Source organism: Gouania willdenowi, chromosome 1, assembly GCF_900634775.1.
Source record: "Gouania willdenowi chromosome 1, fGouWil2.1, whole genome shotgun sequence".
NCBI lineage: Eukaryota > Metazoa > Chordata > Actinopteri > Blenniiformes > Gobiesocidae > Gouania > Gouania willdenowi.
Window position 1 is genome coordinate 45,258,294 of NC_041044.1, and position 21,710 is coordinate 45,280,003.

General features: G+C 41.8%; 1 protein-coding gene across 6 annotated transcripts in view; it reads left to right on the forward strand.

Moving 5' to 3' along the window:
* glra3 (glycine receptor, alpha 3) overlaps positions 1-21,710 on the forward strand; it is a 67,506-nt gene that overhangs the window by 24,322 nt on the left and 21,474 nt on the right. For all 6 annotated transcript variants that reach the window (XM_028455854.1, XM_028455870.1, XM_028455862.1 and 3 more), the window contains 3 exons: positions 6,661-6,884; positions 7,545-7,627; positions 19,661-19,798. In XM_028455854.1, coding sequence (XP_028311655.1) covers positions 6,661-6,884; positions 7,545-7,627; positions 19,661-19,798 — 445 coding nt within the window. The remainder of the gene's footprint in view (positions 1-6,660; positions 6,885-7,544; positions 7,628-19,660; positions 19,799-21,710) is intronic.

Genomic DNA, 21,710 nt, shown 5'->3' on the forward strand with positions numbered 1-21,710 from the left:
CACACAGAGATCAGCTGCAATAAATGTTGACACAGAACACAGCGGAAATGGAAAATAAAGGTTCCAGGTAACCTTTTTAGTATAAGAAAATAATTTAGAACAACAGTCAATATTAACATACGTGTGTGTGTGTGTGTGTGTGGTTTCTGTCCAAATACAGCTGTTTTAGGACCTAGAGATGACCATTGAATTAGGGGGAAAGAATAGAGGTTTTAGGTTAGGTTTTACTGTTTTATTTGTTTAATAATTTTTCTACATTATTAAATGTTTGTGCAGCAGACAGAATTCAACTTGCCTCCAAATGAACTTCTTCAAATGTCATTTAGTGCTTCTGTGCATTCACGTCTCCACATTGAATGAGCAAAATGTTTATTTAAATATGACATCTATACGTGCACCTACTAGTGGTGAAATGTTAGTGAATTCACCCACAGCAGGTGATCAAACAGGAATTAGGCACACACCTGGTTTACCAGCATTTATTTCACATCGTAGTGAATCCATCCCAAAGAGTGTTTGTACTGGCTGGTGTTACTGTTGGATTAGTAATCGTGTTATCTTGTGCCTGGTTTGTGTTATTATAATGAACACTTAATCACATGTTGATGTGTCATGCTGGGCGTTGCTGGGTGCTGTTTAGTGGCCTGATGGCTTTTATTGTGATTGTGAGGAATTAGAGTTTGTGTTTGTTTTGGTGGAAAACTTTATTTTTAAACATGTGTTGCTTTGATGTTTGTTTTAACAACATTTTAAATTAAGATTAAAACCAATAAATAATTTTTCATCCTCAAATTCTCCTGTTTTACTGCTGGTGCTTTTATTTAAAAAATAAATAAACATCTTAACATCAGCCTACAGTCATGACTGACGCACGCACGCACACACAGAGTTATAAATAGTTCACGTGTGTCCATTTAATAATACACGTCACCTGAAAGCTATAGTTCACATTTGTTCATGACAGTTTGTGCTATGAGGGAAAGACACACACGCACACACGCACACACGCACACACACACACACACACACACACACACACACACACACACACACACCTCCCGGCGGAGTAAACGCACTTAGTGGCTGTCGCTTCCATAATCTGTCTCTGTCTTCAGACGACTCGGCTGTTAAGAAGTGACGATGTCAGAGAGTGAGGATACACACACACACACACACACACACACACACACACACACACACACACACACACACACACACACACGCCTAGGAGAAAAGGGTATGGCCTATGGTGACCTTTACGACTCAGACGGACAACCTCTGATGTGTGTGTGTTTAATGTAACTGAGTGTTTATGACACAAATGTCATCACGTGACTCCAGTGGTTGTTTAAAGTGTTGCTTTGAGGCAAAAATAAATGAACAAATCGAAAAATTATTATAAGAGAAACCACCTTACTGTCACTGTGTGACTTTAGAGAAGAATAGACTTGAAGCTTTGTAAAATATGTCCAATGTGGCTGTAGTTAACTTTGGTGAGCTTCAGTTAGCTTTAGTTAACTGTAGTTAGCTGTAGTTAACTCTGGTTAACCAGAGCTGCCAAGCGTCACCATTTGAGTGTGCCAGTAACGCAATGTGACCCATTCTCACACCACATGCCACATTTTTCTCACGCTTATATTTCCCCATTCAATGCCTTGATGACAGAGGCAGGAGGCTCCCACTTTAAACACTGTGGCCCAAGGCAGTGCTACCTTTACCTCAGCTCTCCTTGTCTGCAACAGAAAGGACGTCATTAAAAAGATCATCATGTAAAAAACATTCAAACATCAAGTCATTTTTCATTGAATCAATGTCTATAGAAATACACTATTACATACAATAATAATCATAAGAACAGTTCAAATGAACATTAGATTAGACATTTGTTTCATTTACTATGTATTTATGATGATATAACCTACAAGTGTAATTCAGCTACTAGCAGTGTTTATAACACACACACACACACACACACACACACACACACACACACACACACACACACACACAGAGACAGCAATATGATCAGTGAACAGGAACTTTCTTTCTTTTTGAAATCATATTGACGAGTCAGCGCATGTTGTGTGAGAAAGATACTAGTTAGAGACGGCTCGTCAAGACCCGCCTTACGTTACTTCTGATTGCTTTATTATTGCTGTGGTTGGTTAGACTTAGTTACTTAGACTTAAATCGTGTTCTACAAACATGGTAAACTATGAAACCCTGCAAATATTGGAGAGTTGAATTTAATTTTTGACAAATTCATTGAAACTCCACTTGAATAATTGTAAAGTTCTACTTTCAAATACTTGTTTCCCTGTGGCTTAAGCAGCTCATGCAATATTGAAATATAAATATAATCTAAGGGGTACAAAAAAAAAGGGTTGTCGTTTTTTAGGGGGGCGGGAAACTAAATAAATATGTCTCTGGATCTTATTGCCTGTATTTTCTATACCTGGCAAAAAAAAAGAAAAAAAAAAAGTGTATTATTTTGCATGGATGGCAATATTTATGTTTGGATATGATACAGAGATTTAAAATAGCTCTCAATTTATGCTTAATTTGAATAAATAATTCCCATGAAAAGTTTACATTTTATGAATATTGCCTAAGTTCCTGAGCTTGTAAAAGTTCCTGTGGAATTTTTGCCAGATATTTTACGCTCCTTTACAACCCTACTGATATATATTACAATGTTTACACAATGATTCATGTTTTCTCAGACATTTTGACTTTCCCCTGCGGGCCGGTTTGGATGTTTTAAAGGGCTGGAGTTTGACACATGTGATCTACATCATCACGGTCTTTATATAATATAATAATGTTTGTATTATGCTTGTAATGGTACAGACCTACTGCACACACTCACACAGGGCTTACAGCTGTATTATCTACAGCTAGCACGCTAACCCATGTTAACCTGATTACTCTTGTTAAACGGTGGCTTTTCATTTGTTGCTTGATGCTAATCCTCTGAGAGCTCTGAGCTTCAGCTACAGCTTTAAACCACTTCAATCTGAGCATCACCTGATCCTCAGGAAGGACAAACGCAACCTTTCAAAGCACCGCTGTGTGCTCGCACTGCCATGTGCTGATTAACACAAGGAGTCTTTAATTAGTCCTGGAACATTATTTCTCATTGAACCATGGAATGAGAATATGTGTAAACGTACACCACATCAGAGATGTGAAGCAGCAAGAGATGCTTGTACTCGAGTTAACCTGTCATTAAACCAGATTAGCTAATGAGATTAGGCACAGATAGTGTTAAAACCAGATTACATCAGAGAAATGTGATTATCCAGGATTAATGAGGGATTAATTCAGTGTGACTGGTTCATGGTGAGGGATCGAAAGTAAAAGCATCTGATTAGCTTGCTAGCTATTTAATCACATGATAGCCTTCACCCGGCCTCTTTGATATTCCCGCTTACCTAGCGTGCGTGACAGTCTGCTTGTGTAAATAACTGTTATTTACCTCTCCAAGGAGAGGTGTGTTGGCATTCTGCCTGTGACTTTTGTCGGGAGTGCAAGTTACTACCCACCTAAGGCTGTAGTTTGCCTCATCCAATTTTACTTGGTGAGGATATTAAGTTGGACATGCAAGTCTGGTTAGTCATGGCGTGCTCATCCTGCAATGTAACGCTTCAGATTAGTGATGGCCATGATTTTAGCCCAACATGTCTGGGGGTTAATCATCTTAAGGAGGCACTGACTGATCTATGTATAAATTGCCGTATCCTGCTACTCTCTGTGAGAGAGGACAGGCTGCGTGAAATGGAGAATATACTGTATGGGGGCGACCTCCCACCTTATAGCGTACTTGCCAGTAAACAGGTCAACTGAAAACGCGAGTCTCGTGAAATAGAATGCCTTAAGGCTATGGTGCAGCTCCCACCGCAGTGACAGAGTCACCACCTCTTTGACATCTCCCTTCTCCTGTACCCCAGGGGAATCCCTGGGAGTTGGAGGAGGAGGATGTGAATGCTATGTCAACTTGATGTCTACCTTGGTCATAACACAACATTGGAGCACAGAAAACAATCACGCCAGGCTTCAGAAACCTGTGGTCAATGTAGTAGGGGCATGGCACCTCCTGCTGCTCCAGGCACCTCAACCCCCCACTGCCTCAGCCCTGGCACCATGACCAAGTGGTTGCAGGAGGCTGGCAGCGATTGCCCACACAACCTGAAGTTTTCAGGCTGGCGGTGGGCAGATTTACACAGCGGCACCCGGAATATTGGAAAATGTATGGACACAATGCATGGGTCTTTACAACACTGTCCCAAGGTTACATGTTGCAGTTCCACCGCTGGCCCCCATCACCTTTAGGGGTCAGGGTGACATCAGAAACAGACCCCGTGAAGACCAGATGTTTGTCGTGCAAATCCATCTAGAGCACAAAAACTAACTCTGCTTAGCCTATCAGGGCCAAATTTACAAGTTTGCCGTCCTGCCATTTGGCCTGTCTCTGGCTCCTCACTTATTCACGAGATGTGCGAGGGCAGCCTTAACGACACTGTGTCTGTCAGGAGTAAAGATACTTCCTTACCTTGACGACTGGCTCATTTGCGCCCACTCAGAAAGGGAGGCAGAACAAGTGACGATAAGGGTCCTGTCTCATATCGAGGCAACCCAGCTTGTTGGGTTCTTTCTTTCTTACTATGAATTTAATATTAAATGCTTTGAGATGACTTTGTTGTATTGTGCGCTATATAAAAGTAGAATTGAATTGAATTAGGCATGTCAGTGAATTACAAGAAGATCTCTCTCCATCCAACCCAGCAGACCACCTTTATTGGCATGGCTCTGGATTCCGTGACAATGCAGGCATGACTGACTTTTCAGAGGTTGGAGAGGATCCACAGCCTCGGGCAGTCTTTCCGTCTTGGGGCAAGGCTGACAGTCCCAACATAGCTCAGATTGATGGGAATGTTGATATCATTCTCTGCGATAACACCTCTGGGGCTGCTACATCTACGCCCACTTCAGAGATGGTTCAACCGCCTTTACATCAATCCCTCTCGGCACAGGGGGGTCAAGTACATGGTACATGGGACGCGTTGTGGCAAAAGAGGTCAGCACAGGGAGTTTGGGGCTTCCAGTGGAGAAAACACCATATCAATGTGTTAGAACTGCGAACTGTATACTTGGCACTGAAGCACTTCTTACCCTTTCTCAGGCTTTTACAGACAGACAGCACCTTGACAGTGCATCACATCAATCATCGGGGGGACCAGATCCTTACAGTCCCTTGAAAGAGGCCCAGCGACTGTGGTCATGGGCTTATCCTCTGTTTACTTCAATGAGAGCGATGCACCTGCCAGGCAGAGTGAACACTGTGGTGGATTATCTCTCTTGTCAGAAGCTGCCACCGGGGGAGCGGAGATTGCACCCCCAGGTGGTACAGATGTTCTCAGAACAGTATGGGGAAGCCCAGGTAGACCTATTGTCCACTGGGGTTCTTACTACAGAGACCAGTGTCCCACTTGGGATGGATGCAGTAGCCAACCCCTTTACGCATTTCCTCCGATCCCCCTGTTGTTGCTCACACTTCACAGGGTGAGATTATTGGCTCACAGAGTTCTCTCGGTAGCACTCAAGTGGCCCTTGAGACCATGGTATTCAGTGCTTCAAAGCCTGTTGGACAGGGACCCTTGGGCACTGTCACAGACACGAAGGTGATATCCATCCACTGACGCCAGCCTGTCAGGCTGGGGTGGAGTTCTCGAGGACAGGTCACTGGAATGCGGCCCCCCAGCGCTCTCACATGAATTACTTGGAACTGTCAGCGGCATTTCTCACGCTGATCCATCTCCTCCCGTCTCTCCAGGGACATCATGTCCTGGTGAGGACGGACAACATGACGGCCGTGGCGTATATCAACCGGCAGGGCGGCCTGTGCTCCCGTCGTTTGCTTTCGTTGGCAAGTAGACTAATGTGTGTGGACGTCTCCTTTCCCTGAAGGTGACGCACATCCCGGGGATCATGAACGTGGGCGCGGATCTGCTTTCCAGGGGTGCGCCAATTTACAGTAAATGGATGTAGCACCCTAACGTGGGGCGACAGTTTTGGACGGGCCAAGGTGGATCTGTACGTGGGATGTTTTTCTCCCTGCGCAGCATTGGTGCTCCCCTTGGCGTAGACGTACTAGCGCACGCTTGGTCGTGCATGCTTCTCTACATGTTTCCCCCACTTGCTCTGATTCCTCCCACAGAAGTGTCTGTTTAGGGTTGAATGTTAAAATAAGGTGAATAAAATAAATAAGGGACATCCTGGATATGTTTTTTGCTCTTTATCTTTTTATAGTATTATAGAAGTATCGGATCGGGACTCGGTATCAGCCAATCCTCAAAATCAAAGGACTCGGACTCAAGGCAAAAAAATCTGATCGGGACATCCCTAGTCAAAGGTGGAGCAGTTTTTCACAGCTTTACCCACAGATGGCTGCAGAGATCATTTCTTCTGAGCTGTTTGTTCCTTTGTTCTTCTTCCACCTCTCCATCTTTTCCTGATTTCATTTGCCGCTCTTCTTCTTTTTCCCACAGTATTGACTTTCCCACAGAGAGACATCCATGTAGTTTATTCTACTTTAACCATTGTGTTGTTGGTGTGCACTGATGGAACTGCTGCTGATTGGTTCCCGTCTGTTGTGGGCAGGACTACCGTGTAAACATCTTCTTGCGGCAGCAGTGGAACGACCCGCGGCTGGCCTACGCCGAGTACCCGGACGACTCCCTGGACCTGGATCCATCCATGCTGGACTCCATCTGGAAACCTGACCTGTTCTTCGCCAACGAGAAGGGAGCGCACTTTCACGAGGTGACCACCGACAACAAGCTTCTGCGCATCTTCAAGAACGGCAACGTGCTCTACTCCATCAGGTCAGAGAGGGCGCCATTTGGTTTACACGTACACAAAAATACATGAGAATACGCGAGAACACAAAATAATACACGAGAATACACGAAAACACAAAACACAAGAAAACATTAGAACACACAAGAATACACAAAAACACACAGGAACACAAGAATACATGAGAACACAAAAAAATGCACAAAAACACACAAAAATACACGAGAATACAGAAGAAACACACAAGAATACACGAAAACACACTAGGACACACAACAATACATAAGAACACACGAGAATAGACAAAAACATGCAATATGCACGAGAACACACAAAAATAGACAACACACAACAATATACAAGAACACACGAGAATACATGATAACACACAAGAATACATGCGAATACATAAAAACACAAGAATACACAAAATTACATGAGTACACAAGAACACATTAGAATACACGAGAATACGCGAGAACATACAAAAACACATGAGAATAGACGAAAACATGCAACAATGCATGAGAATACACAAGAATACATGAGAACACACAAAAACACACAAAAATACACGAGAACACACAAGAATACACAAAAACACACGAGAATGCACTTGAATACACAAGAAAAAACAAAAATACATGAGAATACACATGAATAGTGTGTGTGTATGTGTGTCCCAGGCTCACGCTGACCTTGTCGTGTCCGATGGATCTGAAGAACTTCCCTATGGACGTGCAGACGTGCATCATGCAGCTGGAGAGCTGTGAGTCACTCATAAACCTTCTTTAGTTCATCACTGAGGACATGCTGGGTTTTAAACTCTCTGAGCAGACGATGTTTGTCTCCAGAGAACAGGATAGAGAACAAACACATTTCATGCTCTGAACTCGTCTGTCAACGTCACAACCACTCACTCTGACCCTGTCGAGGTCTGTATAGGTCTGTATAGGTTTGTATAGGTCTGTGTAGGTCTGTGTAGGTCTGTGTAGGTTTGTATAGGTCTGTATAGGTCTGTATAGGTTTGTGTAGGTCTGTGTAGGTCTGTGTAGGTCTGTATAGGTCTGTGTAGGTTTGTATAGGTCTGTGTAGGTCTGTATAGGTCTGTATAGGTCTGTGTAGGTCTGTGTAGGTTTGTATAGGTCTGTATAGGTTTGTGTAGGTCTGTGTAGGTCTGTGTAGGTCTGTATAGGTCTGTATAGGTCTGTATAGGTCTGTGTAGGTTTGTGTAGGTCTGTATAGGTCTGTATAGGTCTGTATAGGTTTGTGTAGGTCTGTGTAGGTCTGTATAGGTCTGTGTAGGTTTGTGTAGGTCTGTGTAGGTTTGTATAGGTCTGTATAGGTTTGTGTAGGTCTGTGTAGGTCTGTATAGATCCGTGTTGGTCTGTATAGGTTTGTATAGGTCTGTATAGGTCTGTATAGGTCTGTGTAGGTCTGTATAGATCCGTGTTGGTCTGTGTAGGTCTGTATAGATCCGTGTAGGTCTATATAGGTCTGTGTAGGTTTGTATAGGTCTGTATAGATCCGTGTAGGTCTGTATAGATCCGTGTAGGTCTGTATAGGTCTGTGTAGGTTTGTATAGGTCTGTATAGATCCGTGTAGGTCTGTATAGATCCGTGTAGGTCTATATAGGTCTGTGTAGGTCTGTATAGGTCTGTGTAGGTCTGTATAGATCCGTGTAGGTCTGTGTAGGTCTGTATAGATCTGTGTAGGTCTATATAGGTCTGTGTAGGTTTGTATAGGTCTGTGTAGGTCTGTGTAGGTTTGTGTAGGTCTGTATAGATCCGTGTTGGTCTGTATAGGTTTGTATAGGTCTGTTTAGGTCTGTATAGATCCGTGTAGGTCTGTGTAGGTCTATATAGGTCTGTGTAGGTTTGTATAGGTCTGTGTAGGTTTGTATAGGTCTGTGTAGATTTGTATAGGTCTGTGTAGGTCTGTGTAGGTCTGTGTTAGATGCTTAACAAAGTAAGAACCAACCACATCAAAGTGTTTCCAGCGAATTTCTTTTTGTCTTCTTTTTTGATATGGTATGTTAAGGTTTCATTTGTTCAGACAACTGTTCCTGAGGAAATCCACTTTGATCTCCTGACATGTTTTGATTGATAACTGCCAGTCTTCCTCAGAGGCATCTGTAGATCGCTTTGATGACTATATATTGAAATATTTTTTTTACAAAAGAGAAGACAAAAAGAATCTGGCTGGAATTACCATGTGGAAGTCAAGGGTACATCAAATGAAACATCAAAGCAATTAGCAAATGCCTCTGAGGAAGGCTGACAGTTGACAGGAGATCAAAGTGGGTTTCCTAAGGAACTGTTGTCGGAATAAATGAAACCTTAACATAATGTGTGTTAGTTTGTGTGTAGACGCACTGAGACTCTTTTCCAGCAGCCTGAGGTCATAAACACGTCGTTAGCCAAAGTTTTGTCTCACAGAGGGGTGGGTGGGGGAGGATCACAGCTGGTTAGCCCCTCCCCCATCTCCGCCTGCACCTCATTATTCATCATAACACAATGTGTGTGTTTCTGTGTGTGTGCGCGCGCTCAATAACTCGGGGATGTTCACATTACACACCACCGAACATTTAGCACAGGCTCCACCTGTGTGTGTGTGTGTGTGTGTGTGTGTGTGTGTGTGTGTGTGTGTGTGTGTGTGTGTGTGTGTGTGTGAGCACAGACGGATTCTCTAGAACAGAGACACGGGCGACTGCTCTCCTTCGGCCCCAAAGTAAACACACAATATGACTTCAAAAACACACAAAACGACAATTTACACAGAAAAATATTAGACTTTAACGCGTTAATTGCGATTAATTAATCATGTAAAAATATCACACAAAAACAAAAGTAACGCAGTTAAGCTCTTTTTTTTATATGCCAAACATTGTGGAACCTTTCTCATTTCACGAGTTCCTGGTATACCCATACCTGTTCAGTCAGGACCGCTTTAGTCAAAATAAATAATTTATTTACAATAATGTGCATTAGGATTTATATAGCGCCTTTGAGCGCTTTACATAGATATGCATGCAATCGTATATTTGGTGGTATGGGTCTGTTCCGGGACCTCCTTGCCCTTTCCGCGAGCTTACGTGGAAAGCCAGAGGTAAGGAAAGCACTCCTCCCTGACCTTCCCTGAGCCCTAGCTAAAGGCTAATGCAAGGAGAGCGGTTAGCAGAAACCCCCAAGACACCATACAACACCACGCTAGAGCAATATGAATCTGCTATGGGTTCTCCTAAACCAAGGAGACCACGCGCCCACGGGTCAGCTGCCCCTCACTGCATGCTTGCCTTCAGGTAAAGCTGTTAGTTTGTAAGTATAATTTTCTATTGGTCCTAGGGCTGTAGCCGCTTTAACATAAAAGATGTCCTGGGAAAAAGACGATGCTGTGGCGATGCCTTTCTCCAGCGCAATCCCGCTTGCGCCCTCTCCATCTGCCAACTCCAGAATATGGCTTTGCGGCTGGAAGCTTGGGTCAAACTGCACGGACCTCTCCTTGTCAGTAATGATGTGCTTCGTCGATCCAGAATCGACTATGAGGCCCTTCGCCTTCAATGCGCTGACCGGGGCGGCATCTAACTGCACCTTGAATGCAAACGTGTGGTCCTCCTCTTCCACCCCTAGCTACACTTTATCCCGCTTCCTCCACCAACAGTTTGTTTCCTTGTGCGTGGCACTTTTACAGAGGCTACACCACCGTCTCTGCTCTCTCCAGCTGACACGCACTCAGCGGCTTTGTGGCCTTTCAGACCGCAGGTGAAACAGGTGAGTTTCATGCTCCAATTGTCTCTTCCTTTCACCTTCATCACGCTGTTCTCTCCAGAGTGAGAAGCACCTAACTTTTCTGTGCTCTCATAGCTTCTTAGTTTAGTTTTAAAGTTGCCAAATGTTAGCTTTTCATTGCTCTGTGTAACGTAAACAGAGAATGGCTTAAACTTACAGTATCTGGCAGGTATTTCAAAATAATTGCGGTCAATAAACCCTCACTTTACGCAGCGCTGTGATGGCAGTCTGCACGGATGATATAGTTTGTGACGCTCTCATTGACACCTTTTTAAAGAGAAGTCCGCTTCCTGTACAAGCTTCCCCTTAACTGCATAATGATCGCCCAGGATCTGCAGCGCTTTTCTGTCATCATCGGCAGCATCTCTCAATGCAAGAGATAAACTTTCATCATCCAACAGCTGAATTAGAACTGTGTACGCCTCCTAATTTTTACTAGCGTCTTCTGCACGGCATCCGACGCACGCAGCCTCCGGTGTAGGCCGGTCCTTCTGATGTCTGCCTAGCCCCTCCTTTTTCCTCACGACGCTTCTGCTGTACCAAGCAAAGAGGACACGGCTCTTATAGACTCTGCTGCTGCCCATGACCTCAGGCTCTTCTAGTCTCGACTGTGAGGATGTGGAGAGCCTCGGACTGATTGCGGCTCACTTGTTACCATGCCAGCCGGCTCTGTCTCCCCGGAGACCCATGCTACCGATTGGAACAGACTGTCTTCAGTCGGACCTATCGGGCAGGGCGTTCGCTGTAGCGGCGCTTTCAGTGAAAGCTCTAAATGTCCTCTCATTCCCCACGGCATATCAAGCTGAACTGTGTGGGGGTTTTTACTCAATCTCAGGACCCAGCGACAGTGGAGAACATTTTAATCCGTAGCTGGTGAATGAGGAACATTCACCAGCTCTATCTGTTACGCTTTCACACGCGCATTCATGGGCTCCTGACAGCCCATCCTCCCCACCACTGAGGCACGGTCCTTGGATGGTCAGGAGAGGACATGTTTCCCGGGAAGTTCGGCTCACGCCCCCCCTTTTCATGTTCACAAGCACGCATCCATACACATGTTCAAATAAAGATGTGTACATTGCTCAAGCACACCGGCCAAAGGCCAGAGGCACAACATGTGAAAGCAAAGTCCTCTACTATGAGCAGCATAGTAACGGTGCCTGCTGTCTCCACTCGGCGGGAGGCCTTGGCCTTCTCCGTGTTGGATACGGCGGAGCTCCCGTTACCACGCTATCCCCGGAAATGAGCAGTACTGCATGTTCTTTCACCACCATGAATTCAGAAATTAATGAGATCTTTATCCAGTCAATCATTTAACAGGCAAGGGCACAGATTTCCATCTGAAATGTTCAGAAGGAAACTTCTGCACTTCCCTCATTATCTGATGTATTTAGATCGCAGACGAGCTCCCAGCTGTTGTGGCGGTTTTGAATTAAATGAGACGGAGTCAAGTTGAAGGGTTAAAGGTCCAATGTGGACACAGGGTTTGTTTGGTCAAAGGGTTTAAGAGGCAGACCGGTCTGGGATTCAGAGGTTTCCGTGTGTGTCTCATGAATCTGTAGTTGTTCTGTGCTCTCAGGGTTATGTAGCTGCTGATAGCGCTAAGTATAACAATGACAGAGTCTCTGAGAAGAGATCTCGGTAAATGTTATCAGTACAATAGTCCAATAGTACAATAGCACAGACCACAATACAAGAAACATGAGAACCAGAGGAGAAGTCCTTGCTGTGCTTCATGAACGTTAATTTTATTGAAATAAAACCCAGTTATGTGAAAATTGTTAGAGAAAGACTTCGTGGATCAGCAGAGCTGATGTTAAACATGTAGCAGCTAGTACCTCATTGCTAACATGTAGCAGCTAGCATCTCAATCCTAACATGTAACCGCTAGCACCTCAATGCTAACATATAACAGCTAGCACCTCAATGCTAACATATAGCAGCTAACACCTCAATACTAACATGTAGCAGCTAGCACCTCAATCCTAACATGTAGCAGCTAGCACCTCAATGCTAACATATAGCAGTTAACACCTCAATATTAGTATGTAGCAGCTAACACCTCAATGTTAACATGTAGCAGCTAGCACCTCAATGCTAACATATAGCAGCTAACATCTCAATGCTAACATGTATCAGCTAGCACCTCAATGCTAACATGTAGCAGCTAGCACCTCAATGCTAACATATAGCAGCTAACATCTCAATGCTAACATGTATCAGCTAGCACCTCAATGCTAACATGTAGCAGCTAGCACCTCAATGCTAACATATAACAGCTAGCACCTCAATGCTAACATGTAGCAACTAGCACCTCAATGCTAACATATAACAGCTAACACCTTAATACCAACATGAAGCAGCTAGCACCTCAATGCTAACATGTAGCAGCTAGCACCTCAATGCTAACATATAGCAGCTAACACATCAATACTAGCATGTAACAGCTAGCACATCAATGCTAACATGTAGCAGCTAGCACCTCAATGCTAACATATAGCAGCTAACACCTCAATACTAGCATGTAACAGCTAGCACATCAATGCTAACATGTAGCAGCTAGCAGGGACAATAGTCCGAGTGGAGCAGACAGTGTCTCCAATCCACACTGACACTCAGACAGGGTTCAGAACCAAAATGAAATAGATTAAAATAGTTAAATGTAAGTTAGTGCTTAGTGAACAATACAATCATAATATTATTTATTCATATCACATAATATGTTAGCACTCAGTGATGGAAATAATAAACACTTAGTTTACACTTAGTTATTGTTTTCATTGATTCACTCATTTATCATCATACATTTAAACTGCTTCTTGTGTCAAATAATGTTAGGACATTAATTTAGATTAATTAATTACAAAGTCTGTGATTAATTGGATTTTTTTTTTTTATGCAAATCCTTCCACTAAAAAATATACAAAATGACAACAACAAATACACATTTCCTTTGTTGTTTCCGGTTCAGATACAATCACGTTTGTGGCTCCGCCCCCTGTGATTTAAAAAGATTTGTGGGAAAGTTCAGATTATGATTATAGTTTTTCAGAAATATTCAAAGCATCCAAACATCTTTTCTATTATAAAACCACTGGGTCATTGCTGATGATCTGATGACTAATCACACACGCACGCACGCACAAACAGTACGTGTGTGTGCGGATTATTTTTAAGGCCCTGTAATGTCACGGAGCGAAAACACACACACAATACCCACACAATACAACACACATTACACACACATTACACACACACGTCACAGAGCCGGAAACACGGAGACACGCACATGTAGAGTGAGTGCAGGGGAGCGGGAGAATTCAGCCGTGACATGAGTCGTGTTTGAGGAACGAAAACAAGCTCCTTTATCCAACGCCACCTTCATTTCCATTTAATCACACACACACACACACACACACACACACACACACACAGGAATAATAAATGAAATTGGAGGATGCCGTGATGTGCAGATCGTCTCTTCTCAGGTGATTCCTCGTGTCTGTCTTTAGTTTATGACTCATGATCTTTTCTTAGAACATTTGTTCCTGCTAAGGCTACGTAAACCATTCATTTGGCCCAAAACAATACTGCACTGAAGTAGATTTCTACCAAATTAAAAACTGATGATTTTCTGTCCAGTAGCTAATTTTTCTCCTAAATTTACTGTTAAAACAAACCCAAACATCAGAACAGAGGAAATGGATCAGGTCAGGAGTTACTGACATAAACACAGGTAACTTAATAAATGTGTATTTAACCACAGAACAACAAAGGTGTTGTGTTGTGTAGAGCAGGGGTTCTCAACCTTGGGGTCAGGACCCCGTTTGGAGTTATGAGACACTGGGAGGGGTCAGATGCCATCAAGAAACTAAGAATATTTGTTTAACAATTTCAGCCCATTTTTGCACATTTTTACCATTTTTCTGTAACTCCACCGAACTCACCATATTTTAAGATATTTTCATCACTTTTTCTTGCCATATTTTTGCTCCTTTTAATGCATTTTGCTACATTACACACTACATTATCACATTTTAATGTCTTTTCTACTCATTTTTCCACTTTCCAGACATGTTCAGCACTTATAAACCCTTTCTACCTCTTTTCCACCTAATGTCACATATGTTGACCCATTATTGTCACTTTTAACCTCTTTTAACCATATGTCATGCTTAATTCAACCACATTTAAGATTTGTCATGCCCATTATTTGCCAGTTTAAACTAATTGTTCCAATATTGATACTTTGAACCCTTTTTACCACTTTTTCTGTCCATTTTTGCCCACTCTAATTTGCAACTTTTAATAAAAAAGGTAGGAACAATTAGTTTGAACTGGCAAATAATGGGCATGACAAATGGTGAATGTGGTCGAATTAACTCAATCAGTCCCATTGACGAGATAACTCGTCATTTGCGTTTTTTCACGAGGATTACTAGAAAACACCCTGGTGGAGGTCCCTCATTAATATCTAAGCTGTGGGGTGTTGTAGTGACCAACTGTGTCCTGAAGATGGCAGCAGTGCACCTTTAGATGTGAGATTAGCCACTGATGCTACCCAGCAAAGGAGGAAGAAGCAGGAACGAGTGAGATTATGGCGCTACAGAGTGATATTGTGACGTATCCAGCAGCTCACAGCTCCACATACTAACACAGAACATGTGTGGACTTGAGTAGATTATTGATAATGTTGCGATCGTGAGAAAAAACCATCAACTAACCGGGCCAAACTGGTCATCGCTGCATGCCGGGAGGAGGGAGGAGGGGGGAGGCGGACGGGGTGGGTACAAAATACCCCCAGCCTGTGAGCCAGATAGCAAAATAATAGGTGACACGTAGGAGGTAGCAACGCACCTTTGGATGAGAGATCATCCATGCTCAGCAGAGCTCAGAGGGAGAGAGGAAAGGAGTTTATGAGACAGAAAATGGTGCTACGTACGAGAGTTGAAGTTCCCAGCAGCGCACACACGACCAGAGCATGTGTGGAACTCATGGATAGTGTGGCGATGGTGAGATAAAACCATAAAAAGAACAGGGAACCCAGTGACACTCTGCATGTCAGGGAGGAAGAGGAAGTTGCGTGTGTGCAGACTAATGGGAGAGAAAGTTGGAGGAACGCCAAAATACAGAAAGAAATCCATTTAACTCTGACCCAGATAGATAAATAATAATAGTTTTATCATCAAAAGCCTGGTCTCAGTTTTTTTTTATATATAAGGAAACAATGTTCAGATGTTAGAGTTGTCACTAAAGCAAAAAATAGCTTTAAAGTCGCTGACAGGGTTTTTTTTAGAAAAAGGCTTTTTTCTCAGGTTTTTGCTCTGAAACTGAAGATTTGTGTAAAACTTGCTCTATTCAACGACTGATTACAAAAGAACAAAACGAGCCAGAAACAAATTATTTTTTGATGAAAGTAGAGGCTTCAATCTTTCAGAATCTAGTGTCAGATTTTAGATAGTCATAGTAGAAAATATTCTGTGGGTCTTTAAAATCAGTCCAAATGCTCAAAAATGGCTGGAACTGAGGGGGGTAGAAAATCTGAAAATGGCTGGAACTAAATGAATAAAGCATGACATACAGTGAAAAGAGGTTAAAAGTGACAATAATAGGTCAACATATGTGACATTAGGTCTAAAAGTGGTAGAAAGGGTTTAAAAGTGCTGAACATGTCTGGAAAGTGGAAAAAATGTGCAGAAAATGCACTAAAATGTGATGTAGAAGTGTCAGAAATGGGAGAAATGCAGCAAAAATACATTAAAAGGAGCAAAAATATGACAAGAAAAAGTGATGAAAATATGTTAAAATATGGTGAGTTTGGTGGAGTTGCAGAAAAAGTGTAAAAATAAGCAAAAATGCGCTGAAATTGATGAGAAAATATTCTTAGTTTCTTGAAGGCATCTGAAGACCCCCTCTCAGTGTCTTGTGAGCCTAAAGGGGGCCCTGACTCCAAGGTTGAGAACCCATGGTGTAGATCTAGTAGAGCTTAGATTGTGCAGGTGAAGGAGGAGAGACGCTGCGGGCCGACCGACTCAGACCAGCTGTTCTCACAAACACAGGCTCTGACATTGTTCTGCTTCACTGAGTGTGTGTTTAATCCGTCCTGATTTAACCTGGAAAACACACACGCACGCACACACACACACACACACACACACACACACACACACACACACACACACACACACACACACACACACACACACACACACACACACACACACACACACACACACACACACACACACACACACACACACACACACACACTCTCTCTCTCTCTCTCTTCAGGAGCAAAAAAAAACTTTGTTCCTGTGACCAAATTGAAGTCACAGTGTGAGGGCGGGGTTATGGTTTGACTAGTCATAATGTGATCTTGCGACTGGAGTGCTTGTACCTGCTGGTGTTACAGTCGGATAAGTCACCATGTTATCTCATGACTGCTTTCTAACCCAGTGGTTCCCAAACAGTGTCCCGTGGCACACTGGTGTGCAGTGAGGCAAGTCCCGGTGTGCCGTGGGATTCTGTGACAACTGTTACGGTGAAATTTACGGTTACCTCGTCTTTGACTTGAAAACACACACTGCGGTGATAAATGATGAAGACCATTCTGGAGGGATGATGAAGTAATAAAAAATGATTTTATTCTAAACTAAATAATAAAAGGTACAGACAGGATAATCAAAGGGATCTCCCCTTTGGCCAAAAGGGAGCAACACGAGACTGACCCCCGGACCACACTTCACACACGTTTATACCCAGTTCCACTTCCTACCCTCACCCCCCCGAAGAGGTGAGAAACAAAAGGCAGAGAGGCAGGGGGTTGGTTCAAAGTGTGTGTGTGTGTGTGTGTGTGTGTGTGTGTGTGTGTGTGTGTGTGTGTGTGTGTGTGTGTGTGTGTGTGTGTGTGTGTGAGTGTGAGTGTGAGTGTGAGTGTGAGTGTGAGTGTGAGTGTGAGTGTGAGTGTGAGTGTGAGTGTGTGTGTGAGTGTGTGAGTGAGTGAGTGCGTGCGTGCGTGCGTGTCTGGCCAATGTGTATTGGGAGGGTGAGTTAACCAACCTTCCAGAAAGAGGAAGACAAAAGACATGGAAAGTAAACAACTTAAGACAATATATTTGAATAAGATCAAATATATAAGTAAGCATATGAGAAAATATATGAGTAAATATAATTAATCAATTTTTCCATCACACAACCATACTGTACATTATCATTTAGGACCCTATAAAATCCATGTTAACGTAATCGACCAATGAAAACGTAATCTACTGTTGACAGAATCAGGTTGAAACGCCTTCACCGTGAGGAAAAGGACGTATTTTATGGGAAATATTTCAGGGACCTCTAATTTGATGCACCGTCCCCCCTCCCGTCCTGACCACTTCAAACACCGTCTAACCTGGTAAAAAACTACACTAATCATCACTGACTCCTAAATCAGAGCCACCAGTGCCTGTTTAACTTTAATGTGTCTGTGAACCTCCGTCTGTTCCTCATGTAGCGCTGCTGCGCTAGGTGAGAACATGACTCAGCATTAATCATCTTCACCTGCTCAGAGCGTTTAAACATCTCATCAGATCTACAGAAGATCTGTGGATAAAGTTGTTCTGTTGTTGAGGACGAGATCATCAATACCAGTGATTGTAGAGTCTGAAACATCATAGATTATTAGTAACTTCTGATACTGTAAATATTCAGACCCCTAGTGGTGAAATAACTGATGTATCCTTTATGTCCATTTATTTTTGTTTAATCATTATTGTCTGGAATGATGTCATCAGGATCATTTAAATCAGGTTCATTTAAATTAAGTTGATCCAAACTTAATCAATAAACCTGATCAGATTCAGTAAATCATTGATTCCTGAGGGAAAATATGGTGACATTAATGCTGTTCTCATACATATTTATATAACATGAATAATTAAAAATGATCAGTCAGAATAATACGTCACTACAACTTATATCTACCTTTTAATTGTAATTTACGCATTATTTAATAATACAATTTTATTTTTGACATTTTTGTTTAATTATAGTTTTCTTTTTTATTAGTAGTTATTAGTTATTTTGTTTCCTCACAAAAGGTAAAAACTAATATTTTCTGAAAAACTTGATTAATATTTCTTAAAAAAAAACGAAATTTTAAAAAATGAATCTGGAAAACAGAATTTGGGAAAAAATGAAATGGATTTTAAAGGGCCCTAATCATTGCAATATATAACTATACAAAAATAATAGTTTTTTTTTATTTACTACTGTATGCACACATTTCATAATACTTTTTTAAAAATATATTTTGTTACTAAATATTTCATGAGTAATATAGTTGTCTTTGTCACATTTTATTTGGCATTAGTAAATAATTATGCACATTTACAGATATTGTACATGATATGAGTTTTTAACACGTGTTATAAAGGCTATTTTACACAGTGGGTGTGGCTTCTGATCTGTACCATGGGCACAAAAAGTTTGGGAACCAATGCTCTAAGATTAAATGTTCCTTCACGCTGGTGTTAATTATGAATTAAATACCAGTTAGTGTTATGATTCAACTGGTGTCCATTTTAACTTATTGTCACGTTTCACTGTGGTGGATGAGATCAGGGCAGGTGTTTAGCAGCGTTTAGAAGAGTTCATTTTAATGAAAAAAACATAGATTTCTATAGATTTACAAAAACATCAGTCACTGACTAACATGATCACCAGTTGGTTTTAAACATCAATTACAGTCACAGTTGCAGAAATATAATTTAATAAAGTATAATCACTGTTTTCATTTCTTACAGAGAGAACTTTTAGAATATTATTTAAGTTTGAAATGAAGCAAAATGTGTCAGTTTTTATTGGTTTAAGGAGTTGAAAAGAATCCATGTCTGTTGTTGATGAAAACATGTATAAAGTCATTTATACTGTGATATAAACTGAATCCTACGACATTATATTGTAACTAACTTCAGTAACACACACACAAACACATCTGACCTGTTGTGTTGTTGTGTTGTTTTCAGTCGGATACACAATGAACGACCTGATCTTTGAGTGGCAGGAGAACGGACCAGTACAAGTGGCCGAAGGACTCACACTGCCTCAGTTCATCATGAAGGACGAGTCAGATCTACGCTACTGCACTAAGCACTACAACACAGGTACACAACTACTACACAACTACTACATAATAACTACACAACTACTACACAACTACTACACAACTACTACATAATAACTACACAACTACTACACAACTACTACACAACTACTGCACAACTACTAGATAATAACTACACAACTACTACATAATAACTACACAACTACTGCACTAAGCACTACAACACAGGTACACAACTACTACACAACTACTACATAATAACTACACAACTACTACATAATAACTACACAACTACTGCACTAAGCACTACAACACAGGTACACAACTACTACACAACTACTACACAACTACTACATAATAACTACACAACTACTGCACTAAGCACTACAACACAGGTACACAACTACTACATAATAACTACACAACTACTACACAACTACTACATAATAACTACACAACTACTGCACTAAGCACTACAACACAGGTACACAACTACTACACAACTACTACACAACTACTACATAATAACTACACAACTACTACATAATAACTACACAACTACTACATAATAACTACACAACTACTACACAACTACTACACTACAACACAGGTACACAACTACTACACAACTACTACACAGGTACACAACTACTACACAACTACTACACTACAACACAGGTACACAACTACTACATAATAACTACACAACTACTACACTACAACACAGGTACACAACTACTACACAACAACACGGGTACACAACTACTACACAACTACACAGGTACACAACTACTACACAACTACTACACTACAACACAGGTACACAACTACTACACAACTACTACACTACAACACAGGTACACAACTACTACACAACTACTACACAACAACACAGGTACACAACTACTACACTACAACACAGGTACACAACTACTACACAACTACTGCACTAAGCACTACAACACAGGTACACAACTACTACACAACTACAACACAGGTACACAATTACTACACAACTACAACACAGGTACACAACTACTACACAACTACAACACAGGTACAAAACTACTACACTACAACACAGGTACACAACAACTACACAACTACTACAGGTACACAACTACTACACAACTACAACACAGGTACACAACTACTACACAACTACTACACTACAACACAGGTACACAACTACTACACAACTACTACAGGTACACAACTACTACACAACTACAACACAGGTACACAACTACTACACTACAACACAGGTACACAACTACTACACAACTACAACACAGGTACACAACTACTACACAACTACAACACAGGTACACAACTACTACACAACTACAACACAGGTACACAACTACTACACAACTACAACACAGGTACACAACTACTACACAACTACAACACAGGTACACAACTACTACACAACTACTACAGGTACACAACTACTACACAACTACAACACGTACACAACTACAACACAGGTACACAACTACTACAGGTACAACACAGGTACACAACTACTACACTACAACACAGGTACACAACTACTACACAACTACTGCACTACAACACAGGTACACAACTACTACACAACTACTACACTACAACACAGGTACACAACTACTACACAACTACTACACTACAACACAGGTACACAACTACTGCACTACAACACAGGTACACAACTACTACACTACAACACAGGTACACAACTACTGCACTACAACACAGGTACACAACTACTACACAACTACTACACAGGTACACAACTACTGCACTACAACACAGGTACACAACTACTACACTACAACACAGGTACACAACTACTACACAACTACTGCACTACAACACAGGTACACAACTACTACACAACTACTGCACTACAACACAGGTACACAACTACTACACAACTACTACACTACAACACAGGTACACAACTACTA